The sequence below is a fragment of the Neolamprologus multifasciatus genome, chromosome 22 (genome assembly GCF_963576455.1).
Source record: "Neolamprologus multifasciatus chromosome 22, fNeoMul1.2, whole genome shotgun sequence".
Taxonomy (NCBI): Eukaryota; Metazoa; Chordata; class Actinopteri; order Cichliformes; family Cichlidae; genus Neolamprologus; species Neolamprologus multifasciatus.
The window spans coordinates 11,954,377-11,980,612 of NC_140459.1; the positions used below are offsets into that span (position 1 = coordinate 11,954,377).

General features: G+C 39.7%; 3 protein-coding genes across 3 annotated transcripts; 1 reads left to right on the forward strand and 2 right to left on the reverse strand.

Annotated features, from left to right (window-relative positions):
* Nucleotides 1–1,516: 1,516 nt before the first annotated feature.
* On the reverse strand, nt 1,517–10,867 carry slc30a8 (solute carrier family 30 member 8). Its single transcript, XM_085148931.1, has 10 exons — nt 10,466–10,867; nt 10,269–10,380; nt 6,593–6,759; nt 6,081–6,227; nt 4,636–4,789; nt 4,356–4,522; nt 4,121–4,233; nt 3,293–3,398; nt 3,065–3,199; nt 1,517–2,261 (listed from the first exon to the last, which is right to left on the reverse strand). The coding sequence occupies exons 2-10, from the start codon at nt 10,340–10,342 to the stop codon at nt 2,116–2,118; spliced, it is 1,209 nt and encodes a 402-aa protein (XP_085005057.1). The 5' UTR covers nt 10,343–10,380; nt 10,466–10,867; the 3' UTR covers nt 1,517–2,115.
* A 4,060-nt stretch (nt 10,868–14,927) lies between these two features.
* On the forward strand, nt 14,928–21,596 carry LOC146493000 (uncharacterized). Its single transcript, XM_085148932.1, has 2 exons — nt 14,928–15,896; nt 19,522–21,596. Exons 1-2 carry the CDS (start codon nt 15,699–15,701, stop codon nt 19,807–19,809), a joined length of 486 nt encoding a protein of 161 aa, XP_085005058.1. The 5' UTR covers nt 14,928–15,698; the 3' UTR covers nt 19,810–21,596.
* On the reverse strand, nt 20,854–22,682 carry LOC146493001 (alanine and arginine rich domain containing protein). Its single transcript, XM_085148933.1, has 2 exons — nt 22,023–22,682; nt 20,854–21,823 (listed from the first exon to the last, which is right to left on the reverse strand). The coding sequence occupies exons 1-2, from the start codon at nt 22,239–22,241 to the stop codon at nt 21,701–21,703; spliced, it is 342 nt and encodes a 113-aa protein (XP_085005059.1). The 5' UTR covers nt 22,242–22,682; the 3' UTR covers nt 20,854–21,700.
* Between the last annotated feature and the right edge of the window lie 3,554 nt (nt 22,683–26,236).

Genomic DNA, 26,236 nt, shown 5'->3' on the forward strand with positions numbered 1-26,236 from the left:
TCCACTACTCCGATTTGTCCACATAGTATCTGTGTGTATACACCCCAGGTCTCCCTTGTCTTTTCAGTGTCTTTTAACCTACTCTTGTCTTTATCTGCAATTGATTGTGTTTTGTGTCTTGGGATTCGGTCTTGGCACTCCTCCTAGTTTGTGTGTCTGTGAGTCCTGCAGTCCTAGATGAATTTCCTGCTCTGTTGCACATGCTGCAAACAGATAAAAACAAAAGGAAGGGTATATACACTTACGAGCCACCTTATGAGGTGCATTTGCTCAACTCCTTGTTAATGCAAATGTCTAATCGGCCAGTCGCAGCAACTCAATACATCTCAATATATCAATACTTAGACATGCAGACATGATGAAGATGATCTCCTGAAGTTCAAACTGAGCATCAGAAATGAAAGGAAAGGTGATTTAAGTGATTTTGAATGTGGCATGGTTGTTGGCGGCAGATGGGTTGGTCTGAAACTGCTGATCTGATGGGATTTTTCCATAACCATCTCTAGGGAAAAAATATCCAGTGAGCAGCAGTTCTTGAGGTCAGAGGAAAATGGCGAGACTGCTTCAGGCTGATAGGAAGGTAACAGTAACTCAAATAACCACTCGTTACAAACATGAGAATGCAGTCCCCTAAACTATTCCATCAGTGTTTTTTTGAGATTTTAATTTGTTCAGGTTCTATTTCAGGCTGCAATTTATCACCTCTGTTATTATTTTTCTGATTTGCATGTTTAGTCACATGATACCATTCAAGACTCAAGAGTTTAAAAAGCACAATAAAGTAAAAACAAAAAAAAAAACAACCTAAAAGTCTGGACTGTGAGCTGCTTTTTTCTTCCTCTCCGACTGTATAATGATCATTTAGTTTGATCTAAAAAGAAAGTAACAACCTTGATGAGAACACCTCAGAGGCCTACTGAGCTGTCCTTCTAAAAATAATGGACAGGTGGTGTCATCGGTGTCCGAATGGGGGCTGTAGTTTTTGCTTAAGCATGATTGGACTTGACATGTGCTCGTTTATGTGTCTTTGATTGTGGAAAACGTGAAAATAGATTTACAAAACTTGAATCAAGATGTGAGCAAGTAGCTAGTCGACCAAAAAAAAAAAAAAAAGGAGTTTTATCTTATTAGCATGTTTATTAATGCTTTATTTAATACAATAAATAATATGTCCATTAAAAATATAAAATGAATGATTTAGCTGTCACCAGCCAGCCACACGTCAGTTGTTATTAATGATTACCTTGTCCACGCCACTGAAGCTCAGGACACCTGCAGCTCACACTGCAGGACACAGGTGGATAGACGAAGGTCAAACTCACACAAGCCATTAATATCTGATTGTCTGCAGCATGTCAGAGGCCAGTGCTACAACGAAACAGCCCCCGAGGTTTACTGAAAACTGCAAATTGGCTCAAGGTCAAAAAGGTGGAGGTTAGTTATGGTGGAAATCAACCCCTCCCCCCAAGATGCATTCCTTATTCCACTGACACAGAGCAAAACTCAGAATACAGAGTATTTGAAAAACATGAATATTTTATTGAGTTTTTCATTGCAGCTTGCACCTTACTTATGCAAAGTTTGAAGAAGTGTTGACATCAAGTATGAAACTACACTCAGGAGTCTGGTATAACAGTCAGTGTATAGAAAAACATACTATGATAGAATGTGCAAATGATGGTTTGTATCAGATGTCTGAGGTCATTAAAGTGAATAATTGCTTAATCACACAAAACCACAACACCCTGTATCACTGACACGATACTTTTGAACTGCAGTTTTGCATAAACCCCTCAGTGATTTCAGTTTCACAATGAACACTTTTAAAAGCAGAAATTGATCATGAAAACTATACCTACGAATGGATAAAACTTCCCAAAGGAGGATGGGGGACATTAGTGTTTCCCATAAAAATCGTTTGCATTCAAAAGCCACCCTCATTGCTCTTTTAAACATTTCTTTAAGTCTGTCGATACAAAGGCACTCTAGACACAAGTTTGTCACTAAGCCCTCAAGGTCCCCAGCAGCAGCGCCGACTGCCATCGATACATGCGCCACAGCAGACAAACCTTGGCTTTGTTTCGCTGGGATCAGATGAAGATTTACGGCGGGTTCCTACTTCTTAGGGTCCTCACACAGTGTGCACCCAGGCTTCAGGTCGGCCTGCCTCTCCATCTGAATTGTAACGGAGTGGAATTTGTAGGAGGCAAAACAAGCCTGTGTCATTTCCCTGAGGACAGTCTGAGCATCCACTGACTCATCTGTGGAGGAGAGAGGAAAACAAAGGGATTGGCGATAAACCAATGTTAGTCACCTTTTGTATTTATATTGCATCTATGAGCTTTATTTTTTGGTCAAGGATGACCAGGAAGAAAAAAAAAGGCTGAGACATAGTAGCAACCGATCTAACTAACTAAAATTAGTTTTTATTCCAGACTATGTTGTTCCAGTCTTGCGCTTACCAATTGGAGTGCACAAGTACATTCATACCATCAAGTACAGCTATTTAAAGTCCTCTACAAGTACCCAGATGGTGTATCCATATTACTTAAAAAGCTGAGCGTGGAATAGTGCATATGTCTCACCCTAAGTGGTTGCCATCTTGGCACCATCCATTGTCCTCCCCCGTAGACCAGCGGTCTCCAACCTTTTTTGCCCCACGGACCAGTTTATGCCCGACAATATTTTCACAGACCGGCCTTTAATGTGTCGCGGATAAATACAACAAAATAAAACTAGTACCGGTACCGAAAAAAAGAAGATTTATTCATAACACACGTGAAAAGACCCAGGAAAACAGAGTTAACGATAAAAACGATAACAAAATAATGCTGAAAACCGATAAAAACCCTGAAAACCATACATTTCACACCTAAGCCTCAACTCTCGCGGCCCGGTACCAAACGACTCACGGACCGGTACCGGTCTGAGGCCCGGGGGTTGGGGACCGCTGCCGTAGACTACATCATAGACGATGGATGTGATTACTAACGATATTAGTAATCACATCCAGATTAATAAAGAACCCATCAAGTAGCATTTTTTCCCCCCTATTCTTTCTTACCTATGGCTACATGTGCCGACAACATAGCCTGGTTCACGGTGAGGGCCCAGATGTGAAGGTTGTGGACCGCTGTAACACCTTTCACCGCTAACAAGCCGTCTCGCACCTCACTGTATTTCACCCCCGACGGAGTACCTGAGGCATGGATAGAAAAGACAAATCAGCCTCTGATTCCACTGAAAACATTAGCACTGCACTGCAGTGTTGATTTAGTAATTTCAGCCTCACCTTCCATCAGGACAAGAAGGATGTCTCTCAGGATGGTGAAGGTGGTACATAAGACCAGGATGGAGAACACGAACGTGCAGATGGGGTCAGCTATCTTATATTCTGGCTGAAAGAGAAACACGGAGAAAATGAGTTATAGCAGAAATATTTAATTAAACAAATTAATTTATATTAGTGAATTCACTTCTGTTTACATGGCTCATTTAAAACCAGCAGGAGTTGACCCAAAGTGCTTTCCAATTGAGGCAGACAGTAACACCATTAATGGTGCTGTCAGTTTTCCAAGCTGAAAAACACCGTCTGGTATACAACTGCTATTTATGAAAAAGTTCTGTTTATTAGAGCTCAATTTCTGAGTGTAAAAATCTGCACCAGTTACAGAGGAAAAAAGGCCCCAACTGCTTCTCATTAAAGAACACAGGACAGTGGCAATTAATTACATCTTATATAAGAGGAGGCCTTAATTTGGCAGTAATGACAGTCTGGGGAAAAGATCTACAACACACTGGACTCACTGAGGACTCTGCAGACAGGCACGAAATGACTGAACAGCACGTGAACAGTGAACATGGTACCATCTTTCCTGTTGGAAACAGCCCCGGCTTTGTGCTGCTCGACATTTCTCCTGGGGGAATGTGTTTTTAGTGCTGAGAATATTGAGCGTTGGAAGCTAAAAATAATGCAGGAATTGTTACATCAAAGCCACTGTACGCTGCACGAGACTAGCTACTGGGTTTATAGTAACATCCACAACTTCAGGAGTAATTTTTTTAATTGTTTTAAACTGTTGGGTCACACTGTGTGTGCAAACAGAGGGAGAGGCCTTACCTTGAAGAAGATGATGATGGCGCTGACGAGCACGCTGATGCTCTGGAGAAGATCTCCCAACACGTGCACAAAAGCTGCTCGCACACTTGCATTGGCCTGCTGAGCTCTCCGTCCTGGCAGAAGAAGAATAACAAAATCAATTACAGAAATATTTGTATGCATTTTTCTTCCATTTTAATATGAGGATAATGACCTATAATATTAAAATGGCATAAAAAAACGTTATTTTACTTACCGTGATCACCATGATTTTGCTCTACATCCGTACAGTCATCACTCGAGTGTGTGCTGTTTGAGATCTGATTCTTGTCTCTTCCTTTCTTGTGACTGTGACCATGCCCATGAAAGCTGAGCCCACCATGACTGTGGCCGTGGCCGGACTGATTAAGGGCGACCGCCATGCTGTTGAGAGAAGGACCATTCTTCAAGAGTTCAAGAAAAGTGCCGCCTTCCTTTCTGCAATGGCTTTAATTAAATCACAAACTCCAAAATGAACAAGCCTTCACTTTACTCACATGATATTGGCCACCACAGCACAACCGGAGGTAATGAGCATGATATCTCCCTCGATGGTGTAGTCATCACTGATGAGGCGCTCCACGGCCAGGTAAACCAACACTCCTGTTACCAGCCAGATGGTGAAAACAGACAGCAGCGCACCCAGGATCTCTGCATTAATAAGAAACAAGGAGAGAGACAGGATTTGCAGTCATGCACACTGCTGGAAACAACAAGAAACTGCAAATTGCTCAAACTTCAATATGCAGTAAGAGAAGATGACTTGATAAAAATACACACAGTAAGACCTGATCTAGACGGGAAAATAGAAACAAATAAAATACCGATACCCTTTTCCCTCACGGGTCCCCGCTTTTTGTTGTAGTCAGTTTGTTTTTTCCTCAGAGGTAAAGATATTTGTGCCTCAAGTTATTCCACTTCTTTCTATATTCCCTCACCTCCACATTCCGATAGCTTCAGCAATCTCCCCTCAGGAATTTGGCAGCATTTGTGAGTTCTTGATTGAGGAACTGGTTATTTTGTTATCATTTTTATCGTTAACTCGGTTTTCCTGGGTCTTTTCACGTGTGTTATGAATAAATCTTCTTTTTTTCGGTACTGGTACTAGTTTTATTTTGTTGTATTTATCCGCGACACCTTAAAGGCCGGTTCGTGAAAATATTGTCGGGCATAAACCGGTCCGTGGCGCAAAAAAGGTTGGGGACCGCTGTACCAGAGCAGGTCTTAATACACTCCACTGACTCAGTTTTGCACTATATTGTTCATATATTGTTTCCATATTTTTATATTGTTATTTATTTTGGGTTTATGCTGCTAAACCATTTTTCATTGTTTCTGCAACAGTCACAATTAAAAGCATCTTATGTAGCTTACGTCGATGCTATGATTATTAGTCTTTATATTGAGATGATGATGGTTATTCTCTCACTGATAAATTGAAAAACTGCAGAGAAAACGTAGCCGAAAATGTGCAGGAGGAATCAATGGTACTAAACAGCCGAATCACAAGCTGCTACAGGCACAGCTTACCCAAAAGAACGTTTTGGGTAAGCTGTGTTCCTGAAACTGGTCAGGAACTGATGAATTTAAAAGAAACTGAATTTTTTGTGGCTTTTAATGATTTTATGTTTACGACATTACATAAACATAAAAGCACAAAATGTAAACAAACAATATAAATGTATCAAAGTATAATCTATCAAGTTAAAAAAAAACTTTTAGTTTGAGACTATGATGTGACCTTTTATAAATATATCTGTGATGTGTGGATGCAGGATGTAACTCCTAGCATATGGCACTGAAAGCTCTGCTATTTTGCAGCGACATCCACTTATTTTGTGTGCCATGTTGGTGAAAATTAAGTTGCAAAGGAATGAATGAAATAAAGGAAAGCTCAAATAAATTACATACTAACTGGAAGACGCATCCTGTAATGATGTACCTGCACGGTGCCAGCCGTAGCTGAGTTTGTGTGTAGCTGGTCTGGAGGAGAGCCAAAGGGATAACAGGCTGATGATGAAGCTGGTGAAGTCCACCAGCAGGTGGGCAGCGTCTGTCATCACCGCAAGGCTGCCTGCGAAATACCCACCTGCAGAAGGAGAGAACCAGGACAGTTAGTGAAATGGATTAACTACTTGGTATATTAGTGCAGCAATGTCAGATTTACACTTGTAGGGATACAGAATGTATATATAATTCAAGAAAAATAAGTAAGGTGGCCACAAGTAGGTGTGAGAGAGCTGGCTGAGGACAGACAAGTGAGAGGAAAGAGAAGTACGAGGATTGAAGGAAGACAGAGATGGTCAGAGGTTACAGAAAATAACAGAAATGGCAGCGTGTATTGTTGACTTACAAACAATACGCAAATATCAGCTGTTGTTATGTGATACGCACCGAGAAAATGAGAACAAAACAATAATCACAAAATAAAAGCAGAAAACAACCGTGACTCACCGAGGATTTCACCAATCATGAAAATCAGGCAGATGACAGAAACCAGGTAGAGCCTCTTCCTGGCAACTTTCCTCTCCGTCTCTCGATCCTCCTGAGCACGGCTGTTGTCATGGCAGTGCTTAATGTTACCCGTGCCATCTTTCTGTAAGATCTCGTGGTTTGGCACACTGGATACACAAAAACAGAATGAATGCAATGAGTTGCGGACAAAATTTTTAACCCTTAACATTAACAAAAATTTCTAGAGGTAGATTAGTTACAATTAGGCAATAAAAATGTAAAATAGTTATAGTGGAAATGCCAACATTTCCCCAAACAATTAATTAGCACATCCTCATTTAGGTTTGACAGCATCTCCTGTAGATAATGGCAGATGGCTTGAATATGAATTGAGGCTGTGGTTTGGGGAAGTCCTCAGAGGGGACTGGGCCGAGCACATCCCCACGTTCTAATGAGTAGTAATGGATAGAAAAAGAGAGGGTGCGGTATCAAAACAAGAAAGAACAGCTTATAGTGCAGCGGGATTCATATATAGATAAAGAACTGGAAAGGGAGTGTATGGAGGTGTGGTCCTGCTCCTGAAATGCAGATAAATTATCTCCAATTGTGAGGAAAAATGTGGATGTTTTTGAAAATTTTCAAGACTTTTAACTTTATGTGCTAATAGCAATGGCTCATTGCTATTCTGCTTGTGTTTTAATTATGTCGTTGGCAGCTTTTGAGTTATTTTCTCTTGTTCAATTAAATAGATCTAGCCTGCTTTATGTTTGAATATTAAAATCAAGTTCAGTATCTGAGGTGGAAACGCAAAGTTTAATCACATTAACAGCAAATGCAAGATCTGCCTTTCATGTTGCATCTGAGAGCTCTGAAATGTCATTGAGTTTCATCTAACTGTCAAATTTTTGCTCTTAGGTCCTATACTTGCCCTGATTGAGCCACTTGACAGATGTGTGGTAGCCTATGTCACCATGTTCAGTCTCGTGATCCTCCAAGTCCTGCGATTCAGTGTTCTTACCCTAACGAAATTATTTTAGTGAAAACATCCACAACATGGTTATTTTTAGCACTAACTTACACACTTTCTGATGTATAATACAGTGCAAAATTTCTGTGTTCATTTCAGTAACTTTATCTTGTATCCATTTCAAAAGTCATTTTTTCCTGTCAGATTTAGACAGCCATGGGTTGTAATACCTGACATTTTTATCCATTTCTATTAGCCTATCCACGTATCCAGTTACCTCGATGAACAAATCGCATACATTTTAATCCTATTTTCCCGTTGACTGCATGCAGGTCAGTCAGGTACAACCAAAGGACTAGATGTACCCTAAGTCTGATTTAAAGGAAGATATTCATACTTGTACAGTCAGAGAATCACTTAAAGGGATGCCTTTCACTAAAGAATAGCTATTAAAAGAGGTGAGAGTTCTGGTTGAACTGGGGAACAAAAACTTTGTTTCGAGAATGTTTGTCCAGCTCTTTTATGCCTAGAGTGCCTGACTGAGGGTAGGAGGTAGAACAAGTGCCACCCAAGGTAGAAAAATTTCATTATTTTCCTTGCCTTCCTGAGACACAGAGCTGGAGATGTCCTCCAAGCAGAGCAGTGGGAAGTCTTTTGATTCCTGGGCAGTGTTGATGACCCTCTGCAAAGGTTTATTCTCCAGAGTACCACACTGATGCAGTACGCTTACAATGACTGAGGAGTAGAAGGCCACCAACAGCTTTTCCTCTATGTGACTGCTCTGCATAAACTATCAGGAAATGTATTCTCTATGTGGATTTTTTTTTTGTTTCTTTTACCATTTCTGCTGTCTTGGCAGACCTCTAAGTGCCTCTGCAATATGAGTTTTCAGGAACTTAAAGCCATAATCTGTTGCTTTAGTGGAGGGTCGGGCCTTACTTTTTATCATCCCTTTGGTTTTACTGGTGTTGAGTTTGAGGTTGTTTGCAGAGGACCACACAGACAGTTTCTGAACCTCATCTATATGTCAAGTTAAGTATCCAGCAACACAAGTGTCATCTACAAATTTAATAAGGGTGTTGGTGGGGTCCATTGGATTGCAGTCACGTTTGTATAAAACAAAAAGCAATGCATGAAGGACAGGACTTAGACACAGCCCTAACGAAAGCCAGCGTTAAGTATGAGGTTAGAGGAGCAGTGGAGGTGACTGTGTTAAAGACAGACTTCCTGGGTGGTTCAGTGCGGTGAGGAGGGCTGTGGCTTTGGTATCCTGTGTACATTTGTTTGCTCAATAAGCAAACTGATGTGGATCAAAGTTAAGAGGGCGGCAGCCTTTGATGTGCAGTAATTTAAGTCTACATTAACATTTCATGACTACTGATGTCATTGACTATGACAAACAGGTGGGAAAATCATGGCAAATTGGGACTGTTGTGGAAGGTCGCACCAATAACATATACAAAGATGACCGTTTTCTCCTACACATGCTTGACATTCTAGCATTGGAACCATGTTTGGGATTTGGCAGGTGGAGAAACCCTAAGATTGGGTGAAGGAATAGGAGGAAAAGAGGTACTCAAAAAAAAAAAGCATAATAATAATTTCATTTGTGAACTGTGAACTTCTTTGTGTACAGTCTGTGACCAGCTGACCTGTGCTGCTACATTAATGTTCACTGCTTTTTGTATATTTAGGACTGGAGATTAAGCAAATCTTTGACAAGCCATATAGTAATGTACTAGTACATTTCTCTATAAAAAGTAGAATTAGGTCAGAAAGCTGAGGACAGGAAAGCTGGGAAGTTGCAAAAAATGTAAATAAAAACAGAGTGCAGTGATTTAAAAATCTCATTTTTAAATTGATGAGATTGATGTAACCCAAAACTGGCCATGAACAGTCAGCTCTGCATCAATCCAGCCACAGAGAATCAGTGATAACTTCACCGGTTAGACTGGTGCCTGGTAAATAGTAAATGGCCTGTATTTGTATAGCGCTTTTATGAATTCACACACTGGTGATGGTAGCCACAGCCACCCTGGGGCGCACTGACAGAGGCGAGGCTGCCGGACACTGGCGCCACCGGGCCCTCTGACCACCACCAGTAGGCAACGGGTGAAGTGTCTTGCCCAAGGACACAGCGACCGAGCCGGGGCTCGAACCGGCAACCTTCCGATTACAAGGAACACCGGAAATCACTTTTTGGCACGACGATTGTTACACCTCATTGTAACCCCGACTAAAACTGACTAGGTCTTGTAACCTAATAAATAATAGGCCCAATAACAATATTAACATCAGAGGACACCAAACAAACAATCGCTGATTAACGAGTGTTTAAAAGTGGGTCTATGCGCTGCTGCTGCACTCTGTGCACACTTCCCTATTAAGCAGAAGTAGAGCCAGCTAAATGAGCCGAGTCAGACACACATTTGCACACAGCTAATCTCATCAGACCTCCAGACCAGTCCAGTCCCGTGTGGAAAACCAGTAGGTCACAGAACGTGAGCAGACACTCCCCAAAGGACTTTGTGAAACTTTGAAACCCTTTTCTGTTTCTTTTGATTTAAAATACAATTTAACACCAAACCTTCAAGCACAATGAATATTTTTAAGCTTGTTTTTATTCACTTGTTTATTGTTGGAAACAGGGAATCACATGTTCCTCTACTCCAATCTGAAACACTATTAAGACTAACTTTAATCGTTTACCTTTCCAGTGTGCTGTATCTCTTCTTCTCTTCTGACACCAGGTGAAAATTCTCTGGATCCTTGCTTTTAAACATGACTGCTGTCTTCTCAGACAGTCGGAAAAATACTCAGACTAAAAACAAAAATGTATTTAAACAACAACAAAAAAAAGAAGTAAAAACAATACTTAGAAATAAATTAATGTTCAGTTATCTCACTTAAAATCGTTGTTTTCTTCTCTGATCTTTAGTTGTGCCTTCTTGAGACGTCTTTCAGCGGCCGCTGGATGTTCTCTCTAACGAATTGGGGTGCAAGGAGCAAAGACTTTGATGCAATCTTGTGACTAACGCTTTGCACCGTGTGCAAACGCAGAGCCGACCGGCCTGAAGGACGGCGGGGGAGGTGATGGCACACATGGGGTGCAAAACAGACACACTTCTGTAATAAATGTAACATATTAAAGCGGAATAATTTGGGGCGAAGCTTTCCTGAATTTCCTAAAGCTAATGAATATTTTGTGTTCAAAACCCAAATTCAGCTTTGATTAATTCACTAATCGGGGGAGGATTTCACTGTTTCACACATCCCAAACTACCGCTCGAGTTCTTCGGGGTCCGCCCACCTCCTCTGATCAGCCGGCACTCACTGATTACATAATCAAACCACACGGGCCGTGCGCCTTTTCCTCTTGCGTTATCACTTAGCCATTATTTCCAAATTCAGCAAAACTCGTCTCCGATGAAAGCAGTCTTACTTAACACCCCGATTTTAACCCCCGAAAGATTCCCAAGCACCTGCACGTACAGTGGAATTAACTTATCAATGAGATACTTTATTTTTCACTTTGAATGGGAACAGCCACTCACACTGAGTCTTTATTGGCAGTGTGGAGCATATTGTTAGTTTAACCTGAACAGCTTTGCACTGAGTTGCAGAAACAGAAAAAAAGGAATAAATATTCGCGTGGAGCTGAAAGGTAAAGAAAAGAAAAACTACACTAATTTTCAATCTGTGGGTGGATTAAATAGCAGCTATGTCGGTGATGTTTTTATCTATTCTTTATTTAGATCGATAATGAGCCAATAACAGCCCCGGGGAAGTTTCAAGATAGTAGATGGGTAGCAAGTCTTTCTAGAATACTTAGTCTCGGTTTTGTTTTGGCGACTGATTTAAAAAAAAAAATAATAATACCAGAAGATGGCGACAAGGATCCACTTAAACAGACCTACATGTCAGTCACTTCTATATACTTCATTGTTTTAGATCTATGTTTCTATTTTTAAAGTGTGTCTTTATTCGCTTTAGTTATCAAAATGATGTTAAAAGCAAAACTCGGACACTGATGAAATGTTTGAAAGAATAACTGGTATTAAAAGCGTTAGCCCTGCTGAGTAAATGCTGATACGTTACCAGTAGGCAGTAACAGTGTTTTTAATCTGATCGATCATAGAGATTGATTTTTTTTAATGATTTTGAATAGCTGATCTGCTGGGATGAGAAGATGATAATAGATGAAGAGAACGGTGGTAAGAAGTTGGCTTCCCTTTGAGGAGGTGGTGGGATGAGTACAGATTGGAGCAATCACAGGGCAAACATTAGTATTTTTTTTCTTTCTTTTGATTAAATTAAACCTTTAATTAAAAATTAAGCTTCCTACAAGGTGGTGATCAAGTGCAATGATAATTTTATTTATACAGTACATTCCTTTAAGATAAAGTGTAGGTCTGCAAAGTGTTAAGGCAATAAAAACACAAACAAAACAAACTTTCCGAAAACATAAAATAGAAGTTAACACACACATATATAAAGTTTTGAACAGTAAGCCTGTGAGAATAAAGGGGACTTGAGTTTGTTCCAGTTGACCTCAGATCAGCGTTCGGCTTGTTCCAAAGAGCAGGACCACAAAAACTGAAAGCAACCTCAGCACACTTAAATCTAATTCTGGGAACAGTTAAAGGATCTGCACCTGACGACCTGAGAGGTCTAATTTGGTTATTGACGCTGAGCCAGTCAGAGATCCACTGGGAGGCCAAACTATTAAGAGCTTTATGAACTAACAGAAGGATTTTAAAGGTTAGCCTGTGTTGAGCTGGGGGCCAGTGGAGAGACTTGAATACTGGGGTAATATGTTCACATTTCCATGCGCTACTGGCTACTACTGCATTTTAATGATGATTTGGATAATCCTGCATGGATTAATCCATTTACTGCATCAATTTCTTAGTCACTTTAATATAATAACTTGTTGACTTTTGATATACATTTTAATATACATTTTGATATACATTTGGAGCTATCAGGAGTGGACCACCACATGTCCCAGTGGATACTGGACTACCTCACAGAACGTCCACAGTATGTGAGGTCACAGGGCTGTGTCTCTGACACGCTGGTCTGCAGTATGGGGGCCCCACAGGGAACTGTGCTGGCACCGTTCCTCTTCACCCTCTACACTGCAGACTTCTCCATCAACTCCCCACGCTGCCACCTACAGAAGTTCTCTGACGACTCTGCCATAGTCGGCCTCATCACAGGTGAGGACGACTCAGAGTACAGACAGTGGACTCTGGACTTTGTTGACTGGTGTCAGCAGAACCACCTGCTGATCAACGCCGGGAAAACGAAGGAGTTGGTGGTGGACTTCCGGAGACGCAGACCCACCACACTGACACCGGTGAACATCCAGGGAGTGGACATTGAGATAGTGGACTCTTATAGGTACCTGGGTGTTCACCTGAATAATAAACTGAACTGGAGCCACAACACTGATGCTCTTTACAGGAAGGGTCAGAGCAGACTCTACCTGCTGAGGCGGCTGAGGTCATTTGGAGTACAGGGAGCACTTTTAAAGACCTTCTATGACTCTGTGGTGGCATCTGTCATTTTTTACAGTGTGGTATGTTGGAGCAGCAGTTTATCGGCAGCTGAGAGGAAGAGGCTGGATAAACTCATCAGGAAGGCCAGCTCTGTTCTGGGATGCACCCTGGACCCAGTGCAGATGGTGGGAGACAGAAGGACTCTGGCCAAAATAACATCTCTGATGGACAGAGTCTCCCACCCCATGCATGTAGATGTTGCTGAACTGCAGAGCTCCTTCAGTGACAGACTGCTGCATCCTCGATGCATGAAGGAGCGTTTCCGCAGGTCCTTCCTCCCTGCAGCTGTCAGACTGTACAATCAGAACTGCTCCCAACAAACATAGATGTTTACATCAATGCTGTAACTGCAATTCTATTCTATTCTTCTATTCTAAGTCGTAGACGTCGGTTTTGGTAATCATATTGATGTGATTATCAAACTGAGGTGACCTTCAAAATAATGCCAAGGCTCTTGATTTGTTTGCTGTGTGTTTCAGAGAAGGGCATGATAAATATGAACAAATTCTCTGTCTCTGACTTTTTGAGTCAAGAATAAATATTTTTATTATTTCTGTTCAGTTACAAGAAATTTCCATATATCCAGCAGTTCATTTCCTCAGTGCAACTTACTAGTTTGTGAACAGGAGATAGATAATATGAGGAAAATGATAGGTACAACCGAATGTCATCTGCAAAAGAATGAGGTATTATAGCCATGATATGATTCTTTGTGAAAGTGCCAAATGGGAGCATGTAAAGGTTGAACAATAATGGTCCAAGGACAGACCCCTGAGGAACCCCCTGATTGATTTTTTTGTTTTTAAGTGGACCTAAAACTACTACTTGAAGCATAAAAACTCTACCATAAAATGCCAAGGGAGAATGTGCAGCCATTTGTTCCCCAAAGATCAAGCACACTTGGGCTATGCAGCAGGATTTTCCACAAGACATCACATCAGTGCTTAAAAGCAATGGAGGGTTTGAAGGGTTTGGAGTGATCTAGTCAAAGTCTGGACTTACATTTGATTGAGATGGGGTTTTTTCACAACCGTAAACAGACCATTAATGCTGAAAAACCCTCCAATATGGCTGAAGTGAAACAAATATGTAAAAAAAAAAGAAAAAAAGAGTGGGACAAATTTCTCCACAGCAATGACTAACTCAGCAAGTACTTGATTGTGGTTCTTGCTGCCAAGAGTGACACAACCCGTCATTAGGTTCAGGGTGCAATTGCTTTTTCACACACACCCAGGTAGATTCTCAATCCCCTTTTCCCTTGATAAATGAAATCATCATTTAAAAACTGCATTTTGTGTTTCCTCAGATTTATCTAAAAGTTGTTTTACAATCTGAAACATTTAACTGTGACAAATATGGCAAAAAAATAAAAAGCAAAGGAGGTCTGAAGGGGGGGGCAATACTTTTTAACAGCACTTCTATGTGCAAGAGTACAGCAACATGATTGGTTCACGCCATCTCTGCTGTTAGAAATGATTGTCCCATAGATTTCTTGTGCCATGTTTTTTTGTCCAGCGATACCAAAACCATGACACTTACTCCAGTTTTAAATCGATCTTACATTCAACCGCTGACAAGGCTGAGACAAAGTGCCTTTTGCAAAAATTTAATTGAGAGTTTCACCCAATGCAGTGTGTGACGTTAAAACACTTACATCAGCTCTTTTCATTCCTTTTGAAAGCAGCAGTGGGAACATGACACACTTGCACAATGAGACTTGAAGACTTTTTTAGCTCCTTTTGAGAGAGATGACGTTTGCTTTCTTAAACAAGTCTAAAAGTGGAGTCAGTTTAACTCTAAAAATAGTGTGTTGGGGCTATTTTGGTCGATGCAGGCTCCGTACAGCCGGCCTGTGTTTGGTTTACCGAAGTGTGTGAATAGATGAGGAGTGGGTTGCCAGGGGCTACAGAGTGAAGGGAAAATGGCATGAGAATGGTTAGTTACACATGGCTGTTCACACTGTTCTTTAGATCCTGACCCTGACGTAGGCCACTCAGGGCAGTGAGCTCTACGTACACCATAGGACTTAAAGTTTATGTCTCTGTCAGCATCATCACCTTCCATCATCTTTTAACCGACCAAAACTCACTGAAGCTGTGTGAGTTTACACAACAGGACACTTGTGTCATCTTCAAGACAACCACCGGCCTAATTCCCTCATCTCCTTCCTAATGATCTCTGTGTTTGTGTGTCTGATTTAAAAAAAATAAATAAAACAAAACAAAACAAAAAACCAAACAGCTCCACATCAGGCATCCGGACAATTCACTGACGTCATACCAGCTCGGTGGCATTCGCCAGAGCAGTGCTACCAGTTCCCTCTGCCAAGCAGTTGGGGGCTAATGTTTGCGAGACAGACGGCAAGAAAAAGGAGGAGAGCAGAGGGAGGGAGGAAGGAGCATGTTTGAAAGATGAGAACAGGAGAGAGAGAGAGCTCCTCTTAAGTCCTTCGAGCTGGCAGGGACCTCATAACAGAAGACGAGGCTGTTTGCAGCTGCATTACGGCCGAAAACAGGCAAGACACAGCAGAGGGTGTCGAAGAGACTCCGGTTAGAAGAACTATCACTGACCTAACATGATGGAGGTGGTCCTAACAAGACTGCGGGACTTCTCCTGCAAGACCTCCACCTTTGATGACTGCAAGGGAGCACAAGAGAGCACGAGCAGGGACCCTGAGGCCAGAACCAACCACGTCAAGGAAGGGTGCACATCTGGTGGAGAAGCAAGCAAACTGGACATAGAGAGTGCACTGGCCTGGCTGCGAAGGGAACTGGTAAGACTGGGACTCTGATCGAGCCTTTAAGGGAAACGGTGTATCCCTAATAAATTTTGTCTTGCTATATGTATATAACACCTGCAGATTCCTGTTTCCTGTTACAACTATATTAAAGCCTTGTTTAGTTTTATTGTGGCAGCTCATGTTAGAGTTGTACAAAACTATGCGTTCTGGGAATAGGGGATGTTTATTTACACAATAAAGATTTAAAAAATGTTATTTGTCCGTACTAAAAGCTGCATGCAAAAAAATATAATCTTGTGCATGTAAAATGAAATTTAAAACACTTTCAGAACTTTGGGTCAGTGCAATTCAAAGTTCTGTGTAAGTAGGTACTTAAGTAAGTAAGTATGTAAGTCAGATTCAATCATTTTTGATGAAGAAATAACTATTTTGTATATAATTTCCTTAAATCTTGTAACACGTTGTAGGACAATAGTACAATGTTGTTGTAGTAAATGTTCTAGTTAAACAAATGGATTTTGTTGGACTTGCTTAATCTGCTGACCAAATTCATTAATTTATTTAGCAGTTTTAGCCAAATGATGGAATATGACAAACATAACTGGGTTAGTTCGCTAAGATTAGAAATCTTGTCCCATAGTTTTGCATTTTTCTTTTTCAGACAGTCAGAGTGGCCACTGTTCAGCAAATATTTCATAGATAGGGCCACATTGGCTTTATTGCTTCAGGAAACAGTCTGAATACTTCCTTCACCACTGATGTGTGTTATTTTGTGATCTGCACAGGTGACAGTAGACTTTGAAATTTCGGGGTTAAAATGACCCTTTTATTTCCAAAGTAAATTGTGAAATGGGTTGAATTTAACAGATAAACAAAGCATGAATTATTGTTGTGAAAGTATTTTATTTTTCTATTCAACCAAATTCAAACTGAGGTGAATATAAAATATCAATTTTGCTCATTTACTAAATAGCAACAAATTCTATGACCTTTAAATTCTTCTGCGTGGCCCTTTTGTGACGTCTGTGGGAAGTCTAAAAACATTTTTATTGTCTGTTGTGATAAAGATCAAGTCATTTGTCCCACCATCAGAACGACTTCTATGGTCAGCCCTGATGTTTTTGTGTGTGAGGCCCAAGTTATTGCCCTCTTTGTTCCTCCGGTTCCATGTAAGTCATGTTCTTACAGCGTCACTCCCTTTTAAACCACCGTCACCATGCAAAGAGGCTGTGTGTGCATGTGCTTGTGTGTCTGCGAGTGCAAGGCTCATTGTCACGGCTTGATTTATCGCTTGGCATTTATTGCGACTGCTCGTCATGGTAACCGAGTGTCCTGAGCACACAGAGAAGAAAACAGTCTGAGCGGGAGCCGGACAGAAGAGCAACAAGGAGAAACAGAGACATCCTGGAAACAGGCCTCAGAGGAGCAGCAGTGAATGAGATCCTTAAATTGTCTGTTTCACCTTCCTTCAGATAGTTTAAGGAGGTGCTCAGGCTAAAAACTTTCACCTTTGGCCTCATTATATATAATAAATTCAGATTTTCAGAGTTCAGATGTTCTTTTTATTTTTATATATGGTAATACTTCATAATACAGCCAGTGACAAAGCATGTAAGTCTCCTGTAGTCAAATAGAATTTCATTGTGTTTTATTTAAAATGACAATGTAATTATATTTACCTGCAAATACTTAAAGATAACCAATACAATAAAGGGGCAACAAATCAGGTTTTTACAGGAAATGCAGAAAAAGCTATAATGTAAATAAATGACACATTAATTATAAATAAATAAAAGTAGTGAATAAATCATTTTAAGTGGTGTAGAATTTATGGTAATTTTACAGAAAAGCAAACAATTTCCCCGTCTCACATCTTAAATATACTTTATACACCATGGCCAGGCCATATTATGGAGTGGATTCATCTTGTCTGTTTACTTTTTTTGTTTTGTTTTGTTTTGTTCCATTACTCAACTTTCCTTTTATCAATTTAGAAAAAAATAAGTACCATCAAAAATTGCAGGCCTATGTGACCTTATCGTGATGGGGTCAAGTCAACTTAATGTTCTTTTCTTTTACAATCACTATTCAAAGAAGACTTTCAAAATGACCTCCTTTCCTTTAAAATACCTGGAAGCCAAAGTCAAGCCGCTCCACTCCACTCCAAGTACAGTGTACTTACAATGTAAGATTTGGAAATATTGTTTGTTTTTCCACAAAATCACTAAGAAATTACACAACACTTAAATTTACCTACAGAATCATTTATGTTTCCTTTCTTGTAAAATACATGAAGTTATGCAATACTTGAAATTACTTGCGCATTACTTAAAATTACTTATAGAGTACTTGAATTTGTTTACAGTATAATTATTGTAAAACCTGGCTTTTTATCCTCTTTTTAGAGTACTTACCTTTAAGTATTATAGGCAAATATAATCACATTGCAATTTTGAACATCTGTAGATGTGATTATTTAATGCATACAACAATCCAAAGTTCTTTATTCACTCTGAAAAACTTTTGCTTCTACTCAACTTAAGGTTGATTTGTGGCTTTTCTAGAGCTTTTGCTCAAAATGCATTAGGGGGAGAAAACAACTAAACTAAAGACGAACTAGACTAATAAATCTATTGTTTTCTATGTTATTTACTTCATTAGTTTCTAAACTTAACATCTTATTTAAATCGCCTAAGGAGATTTTTTATCCGTCTCATCAATATTTTATAACGATTTATTAACTTTCTTTTAGCCTCATTCAAAGTAATCTTTATCATAACCTTATATTTAAAGACATTTGAATTTACAATATGATAATGTTTCCCCAACCCATAGCTGTTCCACTTTTTGTGTTCATGAGATGAATTTAATGACACAGATGCCTCTATGGTATTATTCTCCCACACTTAAACGAAGATAATTAAGGATAGAAAAAAGAAGGAAAATGAAACAGACACACCAAAGACAGAAGATGGATTAAGTATCGCTTATAATTCATAAGCAAAATGTGATAAAATATCACCAAAACGTCCCAAAGCTTTGTGCTGAGGTTGTTTTTTTCTGTGGTTAGCATACTCCCTGAAAAAAAAACACATCTACAGACAGAAGCTGATTTGTGAAGCCTCTACATTATTTGAAAAGGACTAGTGTTTGTCATAATGAGGTGAAGCCCAAGATGGCTCGATCTCAAAAAAGAAAAAAAGAAAATCACGGTTTTCTCTTAATTAAGTGTCGACAAAGGAAATACAACCAGAATCTTTTATGCACAGCCTCAGCCTCAGTTTGAGCCTGGTGCTGTAATTAACCGAGAAAAGAAATGCAGATCGGCCCACATTCCTGAGTGCTTTGCACAGACTTGGACACTTGATGGAATTCTGAATATCTTATTTTACAATGCCAGTAGTTGGACAGCCTCTCATAAAAAAGGAAAAGAAAGGGAATGACAGAAAGATCCATTTGCATTTGAAAGAGGGCAACACTCAAATGAAATGGCTTACGGTTTCAAAGCGAGCACAACCTGCTCAGCTTCATCGAGATGGAAAGAAACTCTCTGAAGTTCGCTTCACAATTCTTTCATTCACAGTTTGGTATTTGGTCCTATTTGTCTGTTTGCTCTGTGCTTCTGTGAAATCTAAACAGATGTGTCCTCCGTGTGTAGATGGAGATGCGTTCTCAGGATCAAGCCCTGATTCGACAGCTGATGGAGCTTCACTCAGGCATCCAGGAGCTCAAGCAGGAGCTGAATGAGGAGGAGCAAGAGGAGGAGACGTATGAGGAAGAAGAGGAGGGGAGCTACTGGGACTCTGAGAGTGAACAAGGAAGTGGCAGTCTCTACTCCAGCTCAGTGGAGGGGGGCTTTTCCATTTCCTGCCTAAAGATGCCTCAGCAGCTTTATTCGGGCACTTTATCGAGGAGGATGTTCTGCAGGAGAAGCTCTGTGCCTTAAAAAGTCAGACGAATCTTTCAAAAATGTGCCTTTTAAGGCAGTTAACATAGACAAGGTGGAGTACAGTGACCCCATTTTCCACCGCTTCACTTAAGAAAAAATAAAACTTAAAGTCATTTTAACTTACGGCTGCATACAAATTAGCCAACAATGTCATGGCTTATACTTTAATTTTATTTTCATAACACGAATATGACATTGTAAATGAAAAACGGCACCTTAGACAAAAACAAATGTTTTTTTGTTTTTTTGCAAAACAGGCTAATTAGTAGTTGTGGGGCACAACAGCTATGTTGTTTTTTTGTTTACTTGTTTGTTTTTAGTGTCAAAACGTTGAGTATATCCATAAAAATACATGCTGGTGAGTTATAACACAAGTCATCCACCTTCCAGCTCGATTAATATTCATAATAAACACGTGTTTGTTTGATTTTCCTGTACCAAGACGTAAGCTGGGAGTTTTAACATTGGAGTCTAACAGGATGAACTACTTTTGGAGTCACCCTCAAGTGGCCATTAGAGGAACTGCTGTTTTTGACAGTTCTGTTTTGCCTATATTTTTCATCCATGAATAAATTATCATTTTATTTGCATATTGCTTTTCAAAATAAACATCACAAAGTGCTTGACAACAAAAAGGATAGAATATCAAAACAAAACAAAAGACAGTAAATGGAGTTTAAAAAGATGAGTTTTTAGCTGTATTTTAAGTCCGCACATATCAGAGTCTGGAGTCCACTGTCTCCTTTAATTCTCAGCCTTTTATGATGCACAGCCAGCAGGTACTGATCACATGACCCCAGGCACCTGTTGGGTTGTATGCATGTAAAGGTTTACTGGTATACTCTGGTGAGTGTCCATGCAGAGCTCTAAGAGCTTTAAGATTCTTGTTAAAACAAGAATCTTAAAGTGGACTGTGAAGTTGATGGAACTAAATTAACAGTGTGACATGTGAGATATGAGTACACCCAGGTTTACTGAAGTCATAGTTATGTGAGTGGTTTTCTTACAGACTACTACAGATTAAATAAAAAATATTTAATATTTAAAGAGTATGATGTAGCAGGAAAAGTAGGATTCATGAAATGCTGTCTGGAGTATTTCATTAGCCAAACTAATCCATCAATGGCTGTAGCATCATACAGTATATGCATTTCCAGTATGTATATATTGTTACTTTATATTTTAGTATCTGTATTAAACAATGACCTAAAGGCAGTCTGTTGAAGCACTGTGTTAAAGATAGTAAGAGTTTTCTCTGTCTAGACAAATATTAACATGAAAAGTCACTGATATTTATTCTGTATCTGCTCAGAAATGTCATTCAGTAGGTCAGCCTGGAGGTTGTTTTTTTTATATCTCCATGTGTTCATTGTAACTGCAGATAACTATTCTGATTTGACAAATGAGTTTTTTAAATGCTCTTAAATGTAGATAAAGATGGGCTTTTTTGTTTTTGTTTGGGAGTGACACATGAATGTATTTATTAACCATTCCTGAATTTTATAGCACTTTTTAAAACAGGTACTGCAGTGGTTACAGTATGCCAGCTAAATAAAGACACAAAGACGGTGACATTGTACATTTTACTTCTCTTACATTCACACATTTATGTCTCTTTTTTTTTTCGTTCCACTTTGTTTATCACAACTTTGTGTAAGTGCAAATTTTCTTCAAAAAAAGAAAAGAGCAGGATCAAAGACAATTTAACATATTGCAACCTTCTTTTTTTTCACTAAAGGTATTTTACTTGCAACTGGTAACTAACTTCCTTTACAGTGATACAACCTATTATTATAAGCAAGTGCATTTGAATCTTTGCATCACAGTCCTTACTTTCTCCACTATTCATTCCAGTAAAAAAAAAAAAATAGACTTTTGCTGGAGCCAGTTACTGGTGGTTACCCCCTTCTACCTCCACACATCCAAAACTCTCCCTCCTTAGTCTCTGGATCTCTGTGTTGAGCCCCAGCAGTGTCTGAGCCAGCTGGAGGTCCTGGGAGCGCATTTCCAACTGCATGACAACAATGAAAGAAAATAATTAGCATAACCAAGCTACACATAAAATTACTAGTTCTTTCCTTTGATTTTTCATATGCATGAATGAACTTGGTTAAAAATAATAGACGAATAAAATACCCATGACTGTTAATACCACCTGTTGAAGACTAAAGATAAATAGCAAACAAAGTCAAATTTTTACGATGACCTACCAGTTCAGACCTCAGCCAGGTTATTGCTCCATCTATCTGTGCCCGCCGCAGCTCTTCGTTTGCTTGATAACTCCTGCCCACGCTGACCGGTCTGACTGTGGAGTCCTGGAGATCTTCTCGGGACTCTCCTGTCACTCTGAAGGCATCAATTAATTTGTTCTTTATGTTCTCCAGAACCATAGTTGACAAAGTGTCCTCACTGTGACTGTCTCGGTCCATGCTCGGAGGATACAGATGTGCTGGCTGCTGTGATAATGTTCCTCCCAGCGCTTTCTTTGACTGACTGATAAACACTTTGTCATAAAGCTTTCGGAAATGCTGCCTGCCTCGTTGTCTTCTTTACACAACACTGCCCCCCTTTTACAGATCCTCACCAAACTGGTCTTCCTCCTTTCCTTCTGTGGACAGGGCTCTACTCCACAGGTTTGTGTGTGCCTCCTCAGCAGCTCCAATAACCTTTTTGCCTGCTTGGTGGTGAACTGGCCTGTTTTGTCATTGTTACTATGGAGAAACACCCTCCGCCTGCGTGGCCACCTCCCTCCTCCTGCTTCTCCTCCTTCTTTCGGTAACCCTTATAAGAATAGTGGAAGATCTTGGACAAAGACTATTGTTGCCTCCAAAAAGAACTGAAAAGACCCCTCCAACCGGTGCCACCACACCCTCCCCCCCTTTCTCTACTTCTTTTTCTCTGCAAATCCTGCCCCCATACAATTCCAGTGTGAGAAATGTGCTGTGAGTGAGCTCTCATTTGGACAAAGTGCCAATGTGTAAACCTGTGTGTGTGTGTGCCCCCGTGTACGCCACACACAAAATCCATGAAACCCCGGTGGACTTTTTCAGTGCTTCTCCCTAAATAAGACTTGCTTGTCAGCTTAGGAGACAGACAGGTTGTGCGAGGAGCAGACACAGCCTCAGTGTTGCCTGATTCAGAGGCACAAAGGCCATCCTACGGTGAAATATAACCAGGGCCTTTGTGCCCAAGTTAAGTCCATTCCCAGTGGGGTTTGTGGGATGGTTTTTGGCAAGAGTAAGCAGTTTTTTTCTCCTGACTTCTATATTGAGATGAGACAGGGGTCCGGTGTATTTTCCAGCCTAACTTATGAGCCTGGCTGTGAAAAGTGAGAGGCCACATTTGGAGGCGACATCACTATCAGTCAGTGCTTTCAAAGTGCACAGCTTTTTCTCAAAGTAATTCTTTACTCTGACAAAAGTGTTTATGTGCGTAAAACCGAATGAGACCTTGTGATGTCAGCCACTCGGCCAAGTTCTCCTGCACGCAATCGCCATTAAATAAATGGCTTTGATTTGTAATTCACTCATAAAATGATCTGCAAAGATGGATGGGAGAGTGTCTTGAAGAACTGGATGGAGCAGATCACTTGTCAAGGCTCGTAAGGTGTGAGCTATGACTCCATTTGTGCAGAGGTCTGTGGAGCGAATGAAGGGGTTGGAAAGATTGAGTCATCAGTCTTGAAGGTCAAGGAAGCAGGGCGCATGCAGGACAGAAATGACAAGGAAAAACAAGCTGCCAAACACACAGACTGAGCCTCAGGTGGTGAAGAAAGGATCTCTGTCTCTAATTGAGCCTTACCTCATTGAGTTTGATTATACAAAGGGTTGGCCAGCACAATGGCAATTCTTGGGGAATCAGAAAAATGCTCCCAAAACATTGTCTTTACAGCATTCTCACTTCCACATGATAATGAAAAACAACCACACTGTTCTCAGATTGAGATTAGACACTTTGGTTGACAAAAGTAAGGTCATGCAAACATAAACAGCTATATGTGACCATGAAAGTATATAATCTTAAAGAAATAGGTCTGCAAATTAAAGAAAATGTCTAATCAAATTTTTAGTTACTTCTAAAAATTACTCCACAGTGCCAACAAAAGCCGATAGTCAAGAAAAGCAATTTAATTCAACCTAGCAGCAAGCAGATTATAAGCCAAGCTTTAGCTTTGAATATCCCGGATGAGCCCCCAATTGTTACAACCATGCCTCAGGAGATGAAAACATAAAACACAACACAAACAAAACCTTTATATTTATTTAAAAAGTTAGATTAAAAGAAACAATGTGAGAGAATTTCCGCTGACTTTATCTTGTATATTAATTCAAAATAAAGATACAAGACTTCCTCGTTCTGAACCAGGTGGCTCCACAGGATTAGTAAGTCCACATATGAAAAAATGTATGATTACCATTTAAAAAATAGATTATTTATTATTTACTTATTGTTTATTGTTACAAAAAACGAAATCACTCATAGGGAAATAAGGTTATTTTTATGGGAAGAAAGCAGTTGGGGCAGAATTTACAGCCTGGAAGGCCCAGGGAGCACATGTCAGCCAATTGTTCCTTAAGACTGGATGGGCTGCTTCCAGTAGTTGGGAGTAAAAATGCAACACTGAAGTTGCTGAGAGACCTGACTTGGTTTGAGTTCTGCCAATAAAATCTTTGGTTAAAAGAATAAGTCCACACCTTTCTTCTTAAAAGACTGGACTATCACACACTTCCTGTGCAAGCTACAAAGCACCAAAAAATGTATTTTTTTGTGTGTGTAAAAATGTGTTAAGTAAGTATTTCAAGATGATGCTCCCAGTCAAGTTTCCCTTTGTACTTTCTTTTCATCGTATATTTGTATTGTTATATTCTGTGTTAAAGGGCTAACCAGCACTACATTGATTGTATTCTGTTTAAATACAGCAAGTTAATATGTATCATTCCTGGTGCATATTCAAATAAAATAAAGCAATTTTAAAAATACAAATACATTATGTTGTGCAACGTTTAACTACAGCATACTTTTTACTATCCACATGCAGTACATTGACTTTTATTGCCAATCATGTTTCCTTTTAATCCATGGGATAAAACTTTTATTTGTGGAGTAATTAATATAAACATTTATCAAGAAAATAAAGAGGTGGACTATTAAATATCATTTCATTCATCAGTTAACAAAAAGGTAAAGCAGAAATTGTCTAGTACAAGTGCAAAGACTAGGATTATAATTTTTTGTGAGCATTGTTTATCATGATCAGTTTGTTCGCATAAAGTCAATTTATGTCAGCTCAGCCATGCTAGGCAAATTCTTTCCCCCACTGATCTTGTGAGTATTCTAATTTCAGATTTAGCTTGAAGCACAAATTCCCCCACCATGGATTCAAAACACGAAAACGTCTTTATTTCCACTTGACTAGGCAGAACATTAAATTTTAAGGATATCCATCAAAAATAAATAAATCGTTGTAATGAATTGAAAAACTTCCTCTCTGCAGTCCTCCTCTGCAGACTGTTTAACTGTGATTTCACAGATGGAAAATAAGTATGATTTAAGTGTCATTTAAACACTAAGATATCTAGACAATTTTCCATAAAATTAAAATCTGAATTTTTCAGACAGCTCAAAGGAGTTGGATTTGGACCGTTTTTTTTTAAAGATATGGCATTATTATTACTGAAATTATTAAAGCAAACACACTGCTTTATTATTACTTCATTAGCTGTATTCTGAAAAGTTAGGTGATCTTTTCTGCTTCATTTACAAGTAAAAATCTGCCTTTCACCTACTGCCTCCTGCTGGTACCTTCAGCTATTTGCAGAAAGTCACATGAGAAACTTGAAAGAAAAAAGGACACACACAGAAGCTAAATCCCTGTATTTGTAAACTGATCTTAAACTAACTCTGATTCATGTGCCTGACCTGAGACAACATGTGACTAACTCATTTTCCCTTTCCCCGATATGTGTGATCGAGCATGCTGCAGCAGCCCGAGGGAGTGCAGAGCTCACATCTGCTGTCAGCTGAGCTGTCCAAGTGTCACAAGAGCAAAATTACTGCAGCCCTAACGGGACCGCTGTATGAGTGTGGACCAAAGCAGCTCTTAATGTAACAAAGTGCTTTAACCTCCTAGGACCTGGTGTCCACATATGTGGACATCACATTTAGGGTTTATTTAGACCAAAATACTCAATTTTGCTCTACATGGGCCTGATATCCACTTACGAGGACATTATACTGCTACTGTTCTATCAAAATTTTAAACAAATATCCTCATATGTAGCTCTTATTCTTCTTCAAAACAAAAATAAGGTAAAAAAAAAAAAAAAAAATCTGGTAATTCTTTGTTTTTACATTCATCTGGCCCCAATATGCCCAAATATCAAAGAGAAATTAAAAATGCATGCCGTGAAGGAGTGCAGGTCTT